The sequence below is a fragment of the Carcharodon carcharias genome, chromosome 28 (genome assembly GCF_017639515.1).
Source record: "Carcharodon carcharias isolate sCarCar2 chromosome 28, sCarCar2.pri, whole genome shotgun sequence".
NCBI classification, from domain to species: Eukaryota; Metazoa; Chordata; class Chondrichthyes; order Lamniformes; family Lamnidae; genus Carcharodon; species Carcharodon carcharias.
Window position 1 is genome coordinate 12,419,159 of NC_054494.1, and position 20,944 is coordinate 12,440,102.

The 20,944-nt window shown below is 46.6% G+C and overlaps 1 protein-coding gene across 1 annotated transcript in view; it reads right to left on the reverse strand.

Annotated features, from left to right (window-relative positions):
* Window positions 1–14,719: 14,719 nt before the first annotated feature.
* march8 (membrane-associated ring finger (C3HC4) 8) overlaps window positions 14,720–20,944 on the reverse strand; it is a 61,545-nt gene continuing 55,320 nt past the window's right edge. Inside the window, exon 7 of the mRNA XM_041176411.1 lies at window positions 14,720–16,924. Coding sequence (XP_041032345.1) covers window positions 16,620–16,924 — 305 coding nt within the window. The 3' untranslated portion in view covers window positions 14,720–16,619. The remainder of the gene's footprint in view (window positions 16,925–20,944) is intronic.

Below are 20,944 nucleotides of genomic sequence, written 5' to 3' on the forward strand. Positions count from 1 at the left end.
AGGCTCCTAAGACAGCAACTTCCAAACCCACAACCATTACCATCTAGAAGGACAAGGGCAGCAGATACATGGGAACACCACCACCTGGAATTTCCCCTCCAAGCCACTCACCATCCTGACTTGGAAATATATCGCCATTCCTTCACTGTCGCTGGGTCAAAATCCTGGAACTCCCACCCTAGTAACTCTGTGGGTGTACCTACACCACATGGACGGCAGCGGTTCAAGAAGGCAGCTCACCAGCACCTTCTCAAAAGCAATTAGGGATGGGCAATAAATGATGGCCCGGCCAGCAGCACCCTAAGGAGCCTTGATGATTCCTGCAGTGCATCTTGTGGATGGTACATACTGCTGTCACCATGTGTCGGTGGTGGAGGGAGTGAATGTTTGTGGGTATGGTGCCAATCAAGTGGGCTGCTTTGACCTGGACGGTGTCAAGCTTCTTGAGTGTTGTGGGAGCTGTACTCATCCAGGTAAGTGGGGAGTATTCCATCACAGACCTGACTTATGCCTCGTAGATGGTGGACAGGCTTTGGGGAGTCAAGAGATGAGTTACTCACCACAGAATTTCCAGCTTCTGACCTGCTCTTGTAGCCACAGCATTTATATGGCTAGTCCAGTTCAGTTTCTGGTCAATGGTCACCCCATGATGTTGATAATGGGGCATTCAGTGATGGTAATGCCATTGAACATCAAGTGGCAATGGTTAGATTCTCTCTTCTTGGATGTGGTCATTGACTGGCACTTGTATGACGTGTATGTTACTTGCCACTTGTCAGCCCAAGCCTGGATATTGTCCAGGTCTTGCTGCATTTGGACATGGATGGCTTCAGTATCTGAGGAGTCTCAAATGGTGCTGAACATTGTGCAATCATCAGCGAACATCCCCACTTCTGACCTTATGATGGAGGGAAGGTCATTGATGAAGCAGCTGAAGATGGTTGGGCCTAGGACACTACCCTGAGGAACTCCTGCAGTGATGTCTGGATTTACAACCAGCCAACCAAATAGTAAGAGAGAGAGAGAGAGGGAGAGGCTTCACTCCAATGCAGGATGTTAATGAGCCAGTTGAGTAACCTGACTTTTTCAAATTCAAGCCTATCTCTTGCAGAGTTGGGATTCCAACTCCTAATTGTTGAATTACTAACCTGGTGGAGCAGCCACTCCAGAACCTTCAGCACTCACCCCCCCTCTCCACCCCTTCCCCACACCCCACACCCCCCACAACCAACGCCCCCCCCCACAACCCCCCCCCCACCCACCCCCCCCGCCCCCCCCCCCCCCCCTCCCAATCCCTTTAATTGACATCAACTTTCGGACAGGATCTGAGATGCTCTCCAGCCAGCTAACTGACACCACCGCTTTACCCCCTCCCTCCCCCACTCCCTGCCTAGACTCTCATAGGAACAATGGCTGCCTGGGTGAGGGAGTCGAGGGTAGCTGGCACTGAGGGATGTTCCTCAGCTACAGTCAATACCTTCTACAGAGGAGAGAGGAGGAATTAAAGCACCCAGTGTTTCCCTCTTCTGTCTCTGTGAGGCCATCAAATTCCAAAGGTTCAAGTGCATATAGACTCTCCATTCTCTACTCAACATCAGTCCTGTCTGGTTGAAATTCAGACCACCTGGTCTCAAAAGTCATAGAATGATACAGCACAGAAGGAGGCCTTTCAGCCCATCAAGCCAGTGCTGTCTCTTTGAAGAACTATCCAATTAGCCCCACTCCCCTGCTCTTTCCCCATCATCTTCAGTTCCTCTGCTTGAGGGCAGGTCCAACCCACAGCACCACAGACTAGGGCAAGGAGGCAGGTCCTGAGTCCACACCAGCCTTAATAGAGATCAAACCCCACACAGATCTGATCCACAGCAACCATCCAGCCAACAGGCCCCCAAAATGCTGTGGCAACATTCTTTTACATGCATGTTGTAGCCTGTAGCTATGAATAGCTCTAATTTTCTTTCCTCCACATGTCTGAGCAGGAGTCTTTCACACTCTTCCCACCTGCCACTGGCATGTGTTGGAAGGATTTATAAGTCGATACTTAACCTGTTTGGCCACATTATGAACGTACCTTCCATGGCCATCAATACCTGGAGTGGGACTCGAACCCAGCGCTTCTGGCCCAGAGGCAGGGACACTACCCACTGCCCCACAAGACCGTCCTGTCCTTTCCTCCTGACCCTACAGATTTTTCCTTTTGCAGTATTTATCCAATTCCCTTTACAAATTTACCACTGAGCCTGTGGCCTTCCAAGCAGATTATAATAACTGACTGTATAAAAAATTCTCCTCCCAGGGGAAATGTTCATGTTTATTCGATCGAAACCCTACATGATTTCAAAAGCCTCAATTAAATCTCCAGTTAAGGTTGCTGTGTCCTGAGGAGAACAACCCCGGTTTCTCCAGCCTCTCCACATTACTGAAGCCCCTCATCCCTGGTACCACTCGAGTCAATCTCCCCTGTACCCTCCCCAAGGCATTGACGTACATCTTCCCTGAAATGATGTCCAAACTCAACTGGCTGATTCCTGCAGTTTATACCCAAGCCAGTAGATGGACCACTTTGCAAACTCTTCACCCACGAATGCAATCCCCCGATTGAGTCTGATTTTATATGCAGTCATTCATTTAAGTACATGAAGGAGATTAAGCTTTTAAGGATAACAAAGCACTCAGGACATTAGGAGATAAGATGCCACCCACCCTCCCCCCCCCACCCCGCCTCCGTGAATCCTATGTGCTTGTCACTTTGGCTCATTTCCTGGCTCCTAAATAGAATCAAGAATGTTTGCGATGCCACTTGGATCCAGCCTAGTGCCACTGACAAAGACCATTGGCTCCAACTCAACAGCACCACCACCAGCCACTCCTCAGTATTGCGGCCACGTCACCAACATATTAAAAAAAGCAGCCAAGAATGATTTGAAAAGCCTACAATTAAAAAAATCACCAAAGCCTCGGTGTTTTAATAACCGGTGTCTGTTTCCCTCACTTTTAAAATTCGCACTCTCATGATTAAATCCCTCCATAGCTTCGCCACTCCCTTTCTCTGCATATCCCTTTTTCCAGCTTCCAATCCTCTGAGAGCTCTGTGTTTACATATTATATAGGGTTACGTAGGATATATAGCACAGAAACAGACCATTCAGCGCAACCCGTTCATGTCAGTGTTTATGTTCCACTCAAGCCTCCTCCCATCTTTCCTCATCCAGACCTGTCATTGTAACCCTCTATTCCCTCCTCCCTCACTTGCTTGTCTAGCTTTCCCTTAAATGCATCCATACTATTCACTTCAACGACACCCTGCAGTAACAAGTTTTTTATTACGCCTCGGAGATATGCAGAGATGATACACTGGTTTCTCTTTGTGCAGGGATTTTATTCAATGCCTTTCAAAGTCTGCTTGTCATGTTTACAGCTGCTTGCCTCATCTTATTTTCTTTTCCTAAGTGGCCACAACCAGTCTTAAATAATCATGCACAGCGCAAATAAGAGTCAACAGACACACAGAATCAAACACCAAACACTTGAACACTATATTGAGTTATACATTCTCACCACTCTTTGGCTAAAGCAGTTTCTTCTGAATTCCTTGTTGGATTTCTTGAGCATCTTATACTGATGGCCTCTATAGCATCTCTCCAATTTTGGCCATTGTCCATCCCCCAATTTCCTTCACCCCTGATCCCATGCCTTCAGCAGTCTGGACCCTAAGTGCTGGAAATCCATCCCTAAATCTCTCAACCTCATCAATCTCCTTCTTTCATCCCTGTTCCTTGAAAACTAGCTGTATCATAATACCTCCATCTTTAGTTCGGTGTCCACTCATATCTGATAATGCTCCTCTGAAGTGTCCAGGGATGCTTGAATATGTTAAAGGTGATATATAAATGCAAGTTTTTATTCAACAGTCTGTGTTCGAAACATGGACAAAAATACTTCATTGAAACACTGTAAGGAAAATCAATTTGAGTACACTAACACCTGAGTCCTTAAATGAAATGTCGGAAGGCATTTTACACAGATTGAATTGTGTTTGAAGTGCTGTTAAAATGAACAAATACAACAGCTGATATATGTTTGTATATTAGTTAACAGCAGGATGCATAGAGCCACAGAGCTATAGCGAGGCTGTGTCAAATCCAAGTGCTGGCAAGTACAGAATGCACTACAAAACTGTACTAGGCTACAAGCAGGAGATCATAGGTGTCACAATGTTCGAGTCCAGTTAGTTCGGCCACTGACGGGTGGAAGTGGATTTCTACGTCACTGGCATTTTTTTTAACTCTCCACCTTGGAGGTTAGGATGGAGACAAGGTCCATTTGGTGTAGGTACACCCACAGTGCTGTTAGGTTGGAAGCTCCAGGATTTTGATCCAGTGACAGTGAAGGAACGGCGATATATTTCCAAGTCAGGATGGTGAGTGGCTTGGAGAGGAACTTGCAGGTGGTGGTTTTCCCATGTGTCTGCTGCCCTTGTCCTTCTAGGTGGTAGAGCTCACGGGGTTGGAAGGTGCAGTCTAAGGAGGCTTGGTGAGTTTCTGCAGTGCATCTTGCAGATGGTATACGTTGCTGTCGCACTGCACCGGCAGTGGGAGGGAGTGAATGTTTAAGGTGGTGGATGTGGTGTCAATCAAATGGGGCTGCTTTTTTCTGGATTGTGTTGAGCTCCTTGACTTCTTGTCTGAGCTGCACTGGGTGAGGGGGAGCAGGGGTGTGAAATTTTGTTTAAAATGTTACTAGCAGCCCCCAAACAGGGATTGCGACCCTAAGGCAGCCTCATACCCTTTTGAGCGGGGACAGAGTGAGTGGGAGGATGAAGGCAGGTGAATCCACTGCCAGTCAATTTGCAACAAACTTTACAACCATTCTCAAAAAGGGTGTCCTTCCCCCTCCTCCCAATCCTTGCCACTTTCACGCACACCCCAGCAATTTTGGGGCCTATTTTTCAGAGTTAACAATGCAACCAGTGGCAAGAAGTCAAAGACAGCAGACGTGATCATTGCTGCATCACCCATTGGTTTCAATGGTGCGATGGGTGTGTAAGAGTAGCTTTGATTCCAAGCTAAGCCACCCAGTACAGGGAAGGCTCAAGCTTAGGTCCCAGGCCCATTCTACAGCCGATCCAACTTTATGTTTCAGTTGTGTGTAAAATTGGACAGGGTGTAAGAAAGGAGTCCAGGGTAGGTGAAAATCAGGGCTGCTGTGCCAACTGGAGGAAGATCATTGCTGAACCCATATGGCAAGGCTCATATTATGTGGGTCCAAGGTTGAAAAGAGCAGGAGGGAAGCCAAAACAAAGACATGGAGTAAGGACTGGAATTTAAACTCTGGACTGCAGGGGTAGAGCAGACTGAAAGAAATAATAACAGTTCTGAAGCCCTGTTAAATAAGAATTCAAAGGCAACGAATTATTTTATTCTTTATTGTGTTAGATTCTTCAGTCGCCGTCTTGAGTAGAGGAGGACTGCAACATCCCAGGGGGCAAAGTTTCTTTCTTGACCTCTCTCTTGCTTCTCTTGCAGTAAAGTCTCCAAGGTTCAAGAAGTTGTTGCAAAAGTGCAAGCAGTGCTTGAGCAAGCAAGTGCCCTCAAAGCTATGGCCCCCAATGATCCCGCTGCCTGGAATTTAAGGTGGAGAGCACTTGGAAATCAGCAAGAGGAAAGCTCACATATCATTCCAAATAAACCGTGTGTGTGTCACAACCGCTGTCAGCAATATATCTCTATTTTTTTATAACACTGCAAACTTAATCCCTAACTCAACACTATGCTTTGCAAGCAATAACAAGTCTCACTTTAACAGTTTGTGTTTGTTATTCTCAACCCATAGCGTAATTGCCATTGGCTTGGGTGACCTGTCCATTCTGCTTTCCATGTTACATCTGATCATTGGACTGTTTGAACAAATAGGTCACCCTCTTCGCAGCCCGGAAACTGGGCTAAACTCGTTCTAAAGGCTCTGTGTGGACATCTATGCTCCACATGATTCTCCTCCCACCCCTATTTCATCTCACCCCATCCACATACCCTTCCATTCGTTTTTTTTTCCCTCATGAACTTCCTACTTCCCCTGTTTTTTGATTCATCTTCCGACATTACAAGGGACTGCGGGGGGAGGGAACATGAATTCAGAATTGTCCATCGTAACCAATTCAATATTTCACCAGGTTTACTCAAGGGTTAGCTGCTGGGGACATCTGTCCAGCAATGGAGTAAAGGCCTGGAAACTTCAAAAGTGTAAAGAGGGTGGCAAACTTGAGATCGAATTTCCCCACTCACTTTGGACCTCCTGAAATGGAAATGTTAAATTTTTTTAATGAATCTACATTGCCGGCAAAGCAAGAACCAAAACTTAAACCATATTCTTCTACTAGTCTATCTGGATTCTGCTTCACCCTCCCTTGCCAGTTCCCCATTTACATTGGCGGTTGTGGTAGTGAAATGATCGCCTCTCCCAGTCCAGTGGAAGAGCAAGTCTGATCCTGGTAGGAATCTTCCATCGTTCCTTTCATGATCTGCTGGTCAAGCGGCTGCATTCTGCTGACCTTCATTACAGACCAGAGAGGGACCTGTGATGGTCCCAAATGATCTTGGGTTGAAAGCTCTTTGATGGGCTCCCCGTGGCCCTTGGTGTCGGATTCCAGGCCAGGGAGTGTCTCCACAGCCTCGGCATCAATTCCCCATATCAAGCAGAACTGAGGAGCCTCGTGACTGGGCCTGAAATGCTCATCATCCTGAGGGCTTATCACCATAATGCAAGGGCTTAAATATTCAGAACATTAGCTTCATAACTTGTTCATGAACGTAACAAGACACTCTCATTTTCACATCCTCTGGAACACATTCCTATCTGGAGAACAAACTGCACTGGTGATTCCACAAAGCAAGCAGGGGGCATGGGCACAACAACGTAACAATGCCATAGCAACAATATATTTCCATTCTGAATGGCTCTGTTTCTGTAGCTACAGCGTGCATCTGTGATTAATGGCTGTGTATGTGCTTTCAAACTGAGTGTTTGATTCTTTAATTAAATACATTTACCCTTCACATGTTGCCCTTTCTGACAAGTTGCGTCTTTTAAAGGGAAATTGCTCACAACAAAGTGCCTCAGGATTTGAGCGATTCCCTCAGCCTCTTCCAACAGCTTACTCCAGCTCCAATAACCAGGAGGAAACCCACTGTATCAGCCTGCAGTCAAGTTAAATGTCAGGAGTGAAGAAGGGTGGGGGGACACATCATCTAAAGGGCAGCTGAGTTGTGGAGTGGGTTACTAAGGACGATCGTTGAAATAGGAGAATTCAGGTTCAATGGACCTAGCTACTTATGCAAGAAAAGCAAATATTTTTTTTTCTTCATTCATGTCTCTGGCTGGGCCAGCATTCATTGCCCTTGAGAAGGTGATGATGGTGAATTGCCTTCTTGAACTACTACAGTCCATTTGGTATAGGTACACCCAGTGTCTTTTATTCCTTTAATGGTTTGATACAATTGAATGTCTTGCTAGAGTCAACCATATAGATCTGAAGATCATGTGTAGGCCAGACCAGTTAAGGATAGCAGACTCCCTCCCCTAAAGGTCATTATAACAATCAAGAGCAGTATGTATTCCAGATTTATTAATTGAATTTAAACTCCCACAGTGCTGTGGTGAGATTTGAACTCATGGCTTCAGGACATTAGTTCAGGCCTTGTGGGCTATTAACCCAGTAGCATTACCACCATGCCACCATCCCCTACAAGAGATTATAGAATTGACTAGTTTCTTACAAGGGTTAGCTTTTCCTAGACAGTTATATTGACATGAAGGTGGGTGGGAGGTAGGGCCTCAGGAGAAGGGAGTTGCAATGTCCCAGCTAACAGTGTGAGGAATCTTTGATAGAACAGCTGTTTTATATGTTCGCTTATGTATGAGAAGATGTAAAGATCGAGTTGAAACACAACAAACGATGACTTGTTGGGGCTAATAAACTTTCTCTATCAATCCTTCCATGGGGGTCTTGTGGTGCAGTGGGCAGTACTCTCAGCTTCTCAGCTAGAAGCTCCAGCGTCAAGACAACCAAGGCTTGATGAGCACAGAAGGCTTGCTCAAATGTGGCCAAACAGGTTGAGTATCAACCTGAAAATCAAGCCAATGGCAGGCAATAAGATCAGGAGAGATTCAGCTGGTCAGCCATGTGATGGAAAGAAATTTGGAGCATCTACCACCTTCAGGGCTCTGAGTGCAGCCTATGAGACATGTTATTGATTGTGGCCCATATGTGCAGGTTTGCCAGATTCTGCTGGTTTCCATTTGCATAGTTTTTGCCCTACCAGTATTATTAAAGCGTTACGCACACAAAGCAAGGGTACGTGAAGTGAGACGCGTGCTGATTGCACACAACATTGACTGTGAGAGCCGTGCGCTGCCTCTGTGTCCAATCAAAGCACTGCTACGGTTCAATTGACACACCCCACAAGAAAGCTTGTGGAGGACAGATCCAACCAGAAGTCACACTGAGTATGATGTAAGGGAACCGTAAATATTTCTTTGTTTTTACCTATTAATATATGAATGATTAAGCATTTTCTATAACTCCTTATGAAAAATTCAGCATGTATTAAATGTACTTAATCTTATTCATGGGGTCATGGTTAGTGCACATGCCCGATTTCAATCTTGCGGCCCACTGAGGTGAAGGGCTTGGGCCACTCAAGCAGCCGACTCATTAGCCTAAGTTGTCCATCACTGCTTTACCATCACAACCCATAACAGCAGGCTACAAAACGAATGTAAAAGTGCATCATGCACAGCAACGAGGACTTCCTGTGTGGTCTGTAAACACACCATCACCACCACCAATCTCTCTATCATTTTCTTACCCCAACCATGAGGTTTATGCACACAAATAGCCCTTCAACTAAGAGGAAATCCAGGTGAGAAGCTTGGGTTTTATTTGTAAATATGGGAAGACATTGCAGAAAGGACATCTCATTGGCAAATAAATTTCAATGCAAGTGTATGTGAGGTGGCACATTTTGGTAGGCAGGACATACTGCTTAGAGAATGTGTCAAAATAAGGAAAGCGAGATAAAAAAACAGGGATATAGATACACAGATCACTAAAAATAGAAACAGGTTAAGTAGGTCATTTACAAAAGGAAACAAGCCAAGCACTGACGTTAATCCCTAAAATGGATAGCACAGAAAAGCAGAAAAGTTATCAAACTTCTACATGACCTCGGTTAGGCCACAGTTGATGTATTAAGCACAGTTCTGGTCTCCAAGGAGCAACACTGAAGAATCTGCAAACGAGATTCACAAAGATGTTACTAGAGCTAAGAGATTATACTAATCAGGAAAAATTAAACCAGGCGGGGTTTGTTTCCTCCAGAAAAGACAAGGCTGGCGGGCGAGCTGATTGAGACCGAGGTCTTTAAGATTTTGAAAGGATTTGAGGAGATAGACACAGGGAAGATGGGGTGAAATTGGTCTAGGTAGTCCCCGTACTTTGGGTGCTCTGAATGCCCTTAAGATTCCAAAATGGCATCCACAGCCCTGTGTACACTTCCAAAACAAAGCCAGCCAGGCCCATCTTAGCAAAGCGATTACCACAGATGCACTTACCAACCTCCAGAATTACACAGCGCCGGCAGATCATTAAGTTAATCAGCAGCAATCAGCCACAAAACGTACACAAAGGAAATGCATGAGGGCGATTAGTTTCATCTTGTACTCAATGGCCTAGATTTTCGCTCCAGGATTGGGAAAGTACCCGGGAAAGCTGGATCTCGGTTTTCCAGGGTGACAGGCTTCTCTGGGAGTCAGGCCGGCTGCCCCCGGGATGGGTGTAGAGGCTGCCAGGTGCAGAGGCAGGCTGGGTGGAAGACCAGCCTCTGTGCTCCAGCACTGGGTCCAAGATTTGTTAAAAGTAATAAAACAAAAAACAGCCCTCCAGCCCTCAACCCTCTCACTCTCCTGCCCCCACACATTCCCCATTCATGCCAACTCCTGTCCTCTAATCACCCCATGGCCCCCATACCATCTATGCCAATCTATGCCCACCCTCCATTGACCCTCACACCCTCCGTGCCAATCTATGCTCCTTTACTCAACCCCCATGGCCCTCTCTAGCCCCTATGCCAACTTAGTGCCAACTCATCTTCCCCCCGCCCATCACTGTGTGCCCTTACATCTACCATGCCAACTCACCCAGTGTTCACCATGGGAAGACCTCAGGACCCATGCTGAGATTAAAGATAAAGCTTCAAGTGTCTATTGCAGAGTTTATTTTTAAAAAAAACAGATAAAACCCATTCACTATATTTAAATTCCTTCAACTACATTCTTATAAAAACAAACATTGAAATTCATAATCCCACTTTAAAGAGTCTATATTTGCTTGGACCTGTCAATCAAACTGTGAAATGGAAGGCACCGTACTGTGATAAGTGAAGGTTGTGAACTCAGTCCCAACCAAATGGGGCTAATCTTATGTCAGTAGACAGCAGGGAGTTTTTTTAAACACTCCAGACATTTTTTTTTCAAAGATTTAAAGGGCAGGAGTTTAAAATGCCTTGACATCTTTACACTTACCTTTGACAGTTCATTTTGACACCTTTGATGGTACCAATGAGCTTGACAGTTAATGAGGTTATGTACTTTTTATATACATTCATGCCTATTTTCAACAGCCCCAAGGGGCACCTTACCATTCCCAAGGGGCATCTGACTTCTCCCAAGGGCCACCTGACTTCACTCAAAGGGCACCTGACCTCCCCCAAAGTTGTCCTGTGACCATATTCAAAGGGGTGCTTCACCTCTCCAAAAGGACACCACAAAATTCAGGCCTGGTCTGAGCAGATCTAACCTGTGCACTTTATATTTCACACACCTTGGTCACCAGACTTAGACATGAGTGGAGGTTGCTGCTGATCCATAGGGCAGCTGTCACCACAAAACTCTTATTCACCCATCCCAACCCAGGCCCATTCCAGCTCCCTGCAAAAATTTGGGGGTGGGGGGGGGGGGTGGGTGGTGCTGTGTTCGGGGGCGGCACTTCTGATTTCCAACCTCTTCTGCCATTTTTGCGATGATGGAGAGCCTCTATATGGTTGTGAAAATCGAGGCCAATGTTTTAGTTTATAAATTTGGTTGGGAATGTGTGTCTTGTATTGATTTTAATTAATGCACTGTGGCCAATATGATGGTCAGTGACAGAGCGAGGGTAAGATGTGTGGGGCTATTGGGGAATGGGGAATTGGAGTTGAGGTCACTGATATTGCAGCCCTCATATTCAGCCTGAAGGAAAGGGACTGGTTAGGTTCATCTTCCTCCTTCCGCACATACTCCTGCACCTCAGTTTCTCACCTGATAGGTGGTGGCAAGGAGTGTCCCCTCATAGTGGACTGTTTGTGCGGTGTGCATAATAGGACCGGAAACCCTGAGACACGCTTGGCTGTGGCCCCTGTTCCAGCGTAGCCCAGGCAGTGGAAGCGTTGCTTCAAGATGCCAAGACTTGCTCTGTTAGACCTTTTAGTGTACCAGGGTGGTCCTCATTGTCTGCCTGTTGTTTGCCTTGTGCGTAATGAGCCATATCAACAGCAGGTAGCCCTTTAACCACCTTTGCTGTGGTGTCTGAAAAACAGATGAAACAGTGAACTACCACAGGATTAATGCATTCTGATTTCTAGGTTACCAGGCATTGACCCACACGGCCCACTGCCTATAGCCACATAGTTGATGGAGTGGCATCCCTTTTGGTTCCGGTTGACGTGCAGAACTGCCAGAGCAAGTGGACTCTAATTGGTAGGGCCATTCTTCATGGCAATGTCCCTACCAATCAGAGACCGCCTGCCAACCAATCAGCACTCTCTTCTCATACAGTTTACAGTTGTTGCTTTCTCTGACATTGGTACTCTTGCAGTTGTCCTGATGAGTGCAAGACAAAAAGCTTCAACAAAATGTATTTTTTCAGCAATAATCCAGTGGGCCAAGTTAACGTTCTGGGGACAGGGGTTCAAATCCCACCAAAGCCGTTGGTGGAATTTAAATTTAATTAATAAAATCTGGGGTTAAAAGCTAGCCTCAATAATGGTAACAATGGAACCATTGTCGACTGCTGTAAAATCCATCTGGTTTTCCAATGCCCTTTAGGGAAGTAAGGAAATCTGCCATCTATCCTGGTCTGGCCTACATATCCACGCAATGTGGTTGACTCTTAACTGCCCTCTGAAATGGCCTAGCAAGCCACTCAGTTCAAGGGCAGTGAGGGATGGGAAATAAGTGTTGGTCTGGACAGCGATGCTCACATCCCATGAAAGAATAAATTTTTTTTAAATACCAGTAATTTTTGGTGAACTCCTATTTCTAAAACTTTTATTTCATTTCTTTGGTCTGTGTTTTTTTACATTACTCATTCTCAGGGTGTGGGTTTTACTGGAAACCTCAGCATTTCCTTTTAGCGTATCTTCACATACACTTCTTTCCCTCTGGGGAATAGTGGGGAAGGGGGGGTGGGTGTTGGAAGGATTCTAGGGCCAATTATCAGCCCATTGAACCTGGTCACGAACGCTCCTTCCTCAGCCAACAAGTCCTGGTGTGGGACTTGAACCCGGAACTTCTGATCAACTATCACTGATCAACAAGACCTCCTACATCCTGGCTTTTTTTGCCCATATTGCTTTGACAAGGTGATGGTGGCCGCCTTCTTGAACCATTCATAGTGGGTTGTATGACTGAGTGGATTACTGGGCCATTTTAGAGGGCAAATTAAGAGTCACCCACACTGGGTTTGGCCTAGGGTCACCATTTCTGATTGGATCTATTCCAGGAGACACCTGTCCTCATGCCATCCGATCCTGTGACATATATGCCCATATGTCCGACCACCTTGGGCAGGAATTTTATGGCTCCAGGGTGGCAGACTAGGAAGCGGCGGGCCAAGAAAATAGCTGGGAGCCGCGTGGGGACAGCATCCCAGCGCAGTCCCACCACTGGGCAAGTTTCCTAGAGGTGGGTCCTTAATGTCTTTAGCAAAGGCAATCCTGCCAACCATAGCCGATCATGCCTATTATGAATCCTGACCCACACCAACATGCTCTCAGTTACTCTCTGCAATGGCCTAACAAAAACAGGGAGCCTGGGATGGACAATAAATGTCTTGACAGTGACGCCCACATCCTAAAAAAGGGGAGAGGGCACTCGCTTACTCTGGCTGTGTGTAGCATAACATGCACTCCACAATATCCACTCCACAATAGTTCCAGTACCAATACCAAAAGCCCATGTACAAAATGCTAGACCTAACTCCGTTCCCCTTCAGCAAATCGTCAATGACATGGGTGTAAGAGCAGCTCCTTCAAGCCCATCCCCCATGTAAACAAATTACACTCATCCTGACCATAAATGTGGCCAAAGCAATTGGTACAATTCTAATGAGGCTGCAACGAGAGGCCCAAGGATGTACATACACAAATAAACAAGGTGGCAGGACAAGTTGAGAAAACTGAATAAACCCTGTATGGTTTTTATAGCAAAGGTACTAGAGCACAAAGGCAAAGTTGTGTCAAGCCTTAATAAAACACTGGATAGGTTTCAGGTGGCGTGTGTAATTTTTAGCGTTGCGCTCTAGGAGGGGATGTCAAAGCTATGGAGAGGGTGAAGAGGAGATTTACTAGAGGGGTAGCAGGAATGAGGGGGATCGAGTTACGTGGAGAGATTGGGATTATTCTCCTTAGAGCAGATTTGGTAGCGATGTTCAAACTTTTGAACAGTTTTGATAGTCAATAAGGAGCTTCCAGTAGATCAGTAATCACAGAGGACAGATTTAAGGTGATTGGCAAAAGAACCAGAAGCATCATGAGGAAACCTTTTCCCTTAAAAATGTTGCGATCTGGAATGCACTGCCTGAAAGGGTGATGGAAGCAGAGTCAATAATAACTTTCAGAAGAGACTTGGACAAATTCTTGAAAGGGCAATAATTCCGGGGGTAGAGCAGGGTAGTGGGATTAATGAATAGATTTAGCAAAGAGTCAGTACATTTTCTTTTATTCTTTCATGGGATGTGGGTGTCATTTTTATTACACATCCCTAATTGACCTTGAGAAGGTGGTAGTGAGCTGCAGTCCCTGTGGTGTAGGTACACCCACAGTGCTGTTAGGGAAGGAGTTCCAGGGCTTTGGCCCAGCAACTGTGAAGGAACAACGATATAGCTTCAGGATGGTGAGTGACTTGGAGGGGAAATTCGAGGCGGTGGCGTTCCCATGTGTCTGCTACCCTTGTCCTTCTAGATGGTAGCAGTCTTGGTTTGGAAGGTGCTGCCTAAGGAGTCTGCATCCTGGGCCAAATTGCCTCTTTCTGTGCTGTATGATTCTATGATGATCTCTCATCGTCCCATCGGACTGATTAGCGATTGGCCAACCAATGTGGGTACAGGGATAGACCACCTAGTGCGATACAGGTAGAAGCTGGAGCATAGCTGCAGTGTAGCACTATCCTCATGGGCCCTTACACTGGGTGGGGAGGGGGAAGGAACATGGAAGCCAATTTCCAATCACCATCCACTGACTTGTACCAGAAAGTGAGCATATCGATGTCAGGGTGAGCACAGGATGGTGATGCCACTATGCCCCCCAACTATGAAGGCAGCCCCCTCCTTATTCCACACTGATTTCTTCAGCCACCTCGATTCAGATCATCAACTCGAATTCTCCAACCAAGACCTTGGATTAATCACTCACGTACAAAGTCAAAGTTTATTGGGAAACTATGCAACAATGTAGTAGGCTATACATTTAATACTGTACTGTGAAAAAAAACACAATGAAATACAAAACTATACATTTTAAATACAGTATGAGTGACTGTACCAAGAAATTCCTTTTACCCAACTAATTAACTAGGGGGAGTCTCTGATCCCTATATGGCACTGACCACTCCTTGAACAGCCGGGGTGTATCCGCTCACAAGGAGTCTCAAATTTATCTTTTTTGAAAAAAAAAATTAACACAGAATGCCAAGTGCAGGCTAACGCCATTCGTGGTGTTCCCAAAAAGACAAGATTGTCGTTTGGTCTCTGGACAATAGTCACAGTATACTTAAAAACAAAAACGAAACAAAATGTTAAGAATATTTTTTCTTGATGAGTATTTTTTCCATTGTAACAAGAGCGGGTTGTTTTTTTGCGCTGTTAAAAACGTATCGTTTTCTTCTAAAAAGTAAATTTTTTTGTGGTGGTGAGAAAAGGGGTTCGCTAATCCACAAGGCCGCTAATTTACGGGTCGTCAAGGCAAAACCCAATCCCTGGTTTAAAAAAATAATAATAAACCACACCCGGTCATAATTCCAGGAACCCCGGCAACAAAATGGAGTTTGGCTTTCGTCACCAGAGCAAAGTGGGCCTGGCGATAACCTGGCCATTTTGGATGCACGACCTGCCCAACAGGTACTGTGCCTCGAGTTCAAAGGTCAGTGGTAAGTGGCCATACTGTGCCCTCTATTTCAAAGATTGGTAGTGAGCAGGAATACAAATTTAGAAACTTTAGGTCAAAAAAGCTCCTACGTTTGTAAACAAATAGAAATAAATGATATCTTAAAATTTATATTAATAACTTATAGAAGTAGTAATTGTTTCCCTTTCTCTGCTGCTTAAACAATAACTAAATAACAAACCTGCATATAAAAGGAAAGGCTCTGGTCCCAGACTTTCCAAGTGCATCATTTTATACATTTATTTTTCCAATAAATAATTATCCAAAAAACAAAGGAAAGAAAAAAAAAGCTAGTTTCTAAAAACAGAAACATCAGAAAGTTAGGGGGAAAAGAAAACAATTTAACAAAAAACAGGGAATAATTGCACTTCGAGATATAGCCAGTGAGACTATCTTGGTAAAATCTTTGTCAAGGACCCTCTGAAAGAATAACTGAAAATAATAAATCCTGACTGACTTGTGGTTTAATTGTCCCTGGTCCGAAGATATTGCAGCTTTCTTCAAAAACTTTTGTTAAAATTTCTTCAAGTGTGAAATAAAAATAGTGGGACGGCAATTTTCGTATAATCAGATTTACATTTAAAACATATTTTACTGTCACAGAACACATAGCTTCGAAACAAAACAAAAACCCTGTTCAAAGTGCTGATTTGCTACTAAACTTGGTATTTCTGGTGTTGTGGGGGTGGGGGGGTTTTGCGAAGTCACTGGCAAAATGGAGTCTTTGTCTGAGATTTGCAGTGCTGCTATCAAGCAACCACCTCAGTAGTTCATGCTCTCTTGAAGTCTCAATCTAAAGAACGTGTTTACAAATATCAGAAGCCCGTCTCGCCCTGTGCCTCTGGCAGTAACAAGACTTTACGGGGGTCACATAGAAAAAAGAGAGAAAGAGAGACAGAGACAAAGAGAGAGAGAGAGAGAGAGAGAGAGAGAGTGGGGGACAATTTTAACCTAATATGTCAGGAGAGACGCCCCCAAGTACAGATTGGAACTGTGCACTCTGCCCAATATTCTTCTACACTTCCAATGGAGGTTAAAAATCGGGCCCAGGTGTAAAACCAGTGTTGCGCGTGATCTCAGCAGTTTCCTAATGGGCAGGTTTGGTTAAAATTGCCCCCTTGTAGGAGAGTCCGTGTAGTGTAAACTCTAGACATTCAGTATCCCCACACCACGATCCTCAGACTCGGTGCAATGCAGAGAGCTAATCCCCAGCCGCTGAACTGCAGGGGCCTCCTTGTTTTCCAAATTCTGCTCGGTCAGTGGTGGCTTCTCCGCTACGCATTTCCTGCTGGTCTCTGGGCAGTTCTGTACGTAAATGACCCTGTTGTACGCCTTCAGTCTCTTCCACAGTTGCACGTACACTTTGCACTGCACGTACATGAACACAAGTCCCCCAGTGAACCCGATGGCCACAACCACCAGCTTAGTCCAAAACGGCCACTCCAAAATACCTGCAGAGACAGATTAAAAATGCTTTATTAATACCCAGTCATCATTGTGCTTCTTAGAGTTGATAAGCAAATGTGGGGGTTGGGGAAACATCAAATTATTCCTTCTGGTATGCGACATGCTTCTTTAATACCACATTCTTCACCTCAATATCTCAGTCTCTCAGCCCCTGCCTCATTGCCACTGCAGTCAGGAGGCCTTGGCTATGTTGATGGCATCTCCATATCCAATTTCTCAACCCCCATGTTACCCCCTTCGACTCCCACTGGTGCCCCCTACCCTAACCGACACTTTGTCCCACTTACTCGGAGCCAAACCTGGGCAACTAAGGCCATCTCCCTCCTCCCGCTGAGCACCCCCAATCGTGAACTCCTGTAGGTCCTCAGGCCCACCCTACCTGCAGGACCTCCTACTGTCCTCTTCTGAGCCCCTTACTCCTCCACTTCAGGCTTGCTTCTATTCCAATCCACCATCAGTAGTAAGAAGTCCAGCTCTGACGGTCCCCACGCCATTATAACCACTCCCCTGCCTATCAGGCCACCCCTTTTGTCAAATCCCCAGTGTTAAACAGTGACAGACCCAGCCGCACCAGTACTGTACCCCAGTGTTATACAGTGACAATAATGTCCCCACCAGTACTGTACCCCAGTGTTATACAGTGACAATAATGTCCCCACCAGTACTGTACCCCAGTGTTATACAGTGACAATAATGTCCCCACCAGTACTGTACCCCAGTGTTATACAGTGACAATAATGTCCCCACCAGTACTGTACCCCAGTGTTATACAGTGACAGACCCGTCCCCACCAGCACTGTACCCCAGTGTTATACAGTGACATACCCATCCCCACCAGTACTGTACCCCAGTGTTATACAGTGACAGACCCATCCCCACCAGTACTGTACCCCAGTGTTATACAGTGACAGACCCGTCCCCACCAGTACTGTACCCCAGTGTTATACAGTGACAGACCTGTCCCCACCAGTACTGTACACCAGTGTTATACAGTGACAGACCTGTCCCCACCAGTACTGTACCCCAGTGTTATAGAGTGACAGACCTGTCCCCACCAGTACTGTACCCCAGTGTTATACAGTGACAGACCCGTCCCCACCAGTACTGTACCCCAGTGTTATACAGTGACAGAACTGTCCCCACCAGAACTGTACCCCCGTGTTATACAGTGACATGTCCCCACCAGTACTGTACACGTGTTATACAGTGACAGACCTGTCCCCACCAGTACTGTACACCAGTGTTATACAGTGACAGACCTGTCCCCACCAGTACTGTACCCCAGTGTTATAGAGTGACAGACCTGTCCCCACCAGTACTGTACCCCAGTGTTATACAGTGACAGACCCGTCCCCACCAGTACTGTACCCGTGTTATACAGTGACAGAACTGTCCCCACCAGAACTGTACCCCCGTGTTATACAGTGACATGTCCCCACCAGTACTGTACACGTGTTATACAGTGACAGACCTGTCCCCATCAGCACTGTACCCCAGTGTTATACAGTGACAGACCTGTCCCCACCAGTACTGTACCCCAGTGTTATACAGTGACAGACCTGTCCCCATCAGCACTGTACCCCAGTGTTATACAGTGACAGACCAGTCCCCACCAGCTCCGTATCCCAGTGTTATACAGTGACAGACCCGTCCCCACCAGTACTGTACTCCAGTGTTATACAGTGACAGACCTGTCCCCACCAGTACTGTACCGTAATGTTATACAGTGACAGACCCGTCCCCACCAGCACTGTACCCCAGTGTTATACAGTGACAGACCCGTCCCCACCAGTACTGTACCCCAGTGTTATACAGTGACAGACCTGTCCCCACCAGTACTGTACCCCAGTGTTATACAGTGACAGACCAGTCCCCACCAGTACTGTACCCCAGTGTTATACAGACAGACATATCCCCACCAGAACTGTACCCCAGTGTTATACAGTGACATGTCCCCACCAGTACTGTACCCCAGTGTTATACAGTGACAGACCTGTCCCCACCAGTACTGTACCCCAGTGTTATACAGTGACAGACCCGTCCCCACCAGTACTGTACACCAGTGTTATACAGTGACAGACCTGTCCCCACCAGTACTGTACCCCAGTGTTATACAGTGACAGACCTGTCCCCACCAGTACTGTACACCAGTGTTATACAGTGACAGACCTGTCCCCACCAGTACTGTACCCCAGTGTTATACAGTGACAGACCTGTCCCCACCAGTACTGTGCCCCAGTGTTATACACTGACAGACCTGTCCCCACCAGTACTGTACCCCAGTGTTATACAGTGACAGACCTGTCCCCACCAGTACTGTACCCCAGTGTTATACAGTGACAGACCTGTCCCCACCAGTACTGTACCCCAGTGTTATACAGTGACAGACCTGTCCCCACCAGTACTGTACCCGTGTTATACAGTGACAGACCTGTCCCCACCAGTACTGTACCCCAGTGTTATACAGTGACAGACCTGTCCCCACCAGCACTGTACCCCAGTGTTATACAGTGACAGACCTGTCCCCATCAGCACTGTACCCCAGTGATATACAGTGACAGACTCATCCCCACCAGCTCTGTACCCCAGTGTTATACATTGACAGACCCGTCCCCACCACTACTGTACCCCAGTAGTTATACAGTGACAGACCTGTCCCCACCAGTACTGTACCGTAGTGTTATACAGTGACAGACCTGTCCCCATCAGCACTGTACCCCAGTGTTATACAGTGACAGACCCGTCCCCACTAGCACTGTACCCCAGTGTTATACAGTGACAGACCCGTCCCCACCAGTACTGTACCCCAGTGTTATACAGTGACAGACCTGTCCCCACCAGCACTGTACCCCAGTGTTATACAGTGACAGACCCGTCCCCACCAGTACTGTACCCCAGTGTTACACATTGACAGACCCGTCCCCACCAGTACTGTACCCCAGTAGTTATACAGTGACAGACCTGTCCCCACCAGTACTGTACCGTAGTGTTATACAGTGACAGACCCGTCCCCACCAGCACTGTACCCCAGTGTTATACAGTGACAGACCCGTCCCCACCAGTACTGTACCCCAGTGTTATACAGTGACAGACCTGTCCCCACCAGTACTGTACCCCAGTGTTATACAGTGACAGACCTGTCCCCACCAGCACTGTACCCCAGTGTTATACAGTGACAGACCTGTCCCCACCAGTACTGTACCCCAGTGTTATACAGTGACAGACCTGTCCCCACCAGTACTGTACCCCAGTGTTATAGAGTGACAGACCTGTCCCCACCAGTACTGTACCCCAGTGTTATACAGTGACAGACCTGTCCCCACCAGTACTGTACCCCAGTGTTATAGAGTGACAGACCTGTCCCCACCAGTACTGTACCCCAGTGTTATACAGTGACAGACCTGTCCCCACCAGCACTGTACCCCAGTGTTATACAGTGACAGACCTGTCCCCACCAGCACTGTACCCCAGTGTTATACAGTAATCACCCAGGTTTCTTATTTACCCTGGAGTTCCCAATTCTGGCAGTTCAACTGAGAAAGCAGCAAGAAAGCCACCTAGAGCCAGCGGAGTCCTTCCTCACAAGTGCAGCCAACTGCAATTTAACTCAGCAGGTTAGATTTCCACCAGGTGCAGAAAGAAGAGGAAGTGGATCAGGGCCAGAAGCAGCAAAAAAAAAATACATTTTTCAAAAAAAAACATTGCAATTAGGACTTGGAAGAGGAGGAATTCTACAACTGTACCCCTCACGGATCGCTTCAAGACCCTCTCCACTGGTTGAATGCCACACTCGTCTCTTGGTGACTGCCAGACCCAGGCCAGACATCTAGAGCAGCCGATTCTGCCTCCTTCCTGGTCTCAGCAGCTCCCCCACTTCGCCCCGGCCCAGAGTGGGCAAGATGTCCATTGGTTGCCGGGGAGAGGTAGTGGGGAGAGGCGGGTGCTTGGCGGGGGGGGCGGGGGGGTACACATTTAGTTGAGGCGCAGGATTTTAAACAACCTGG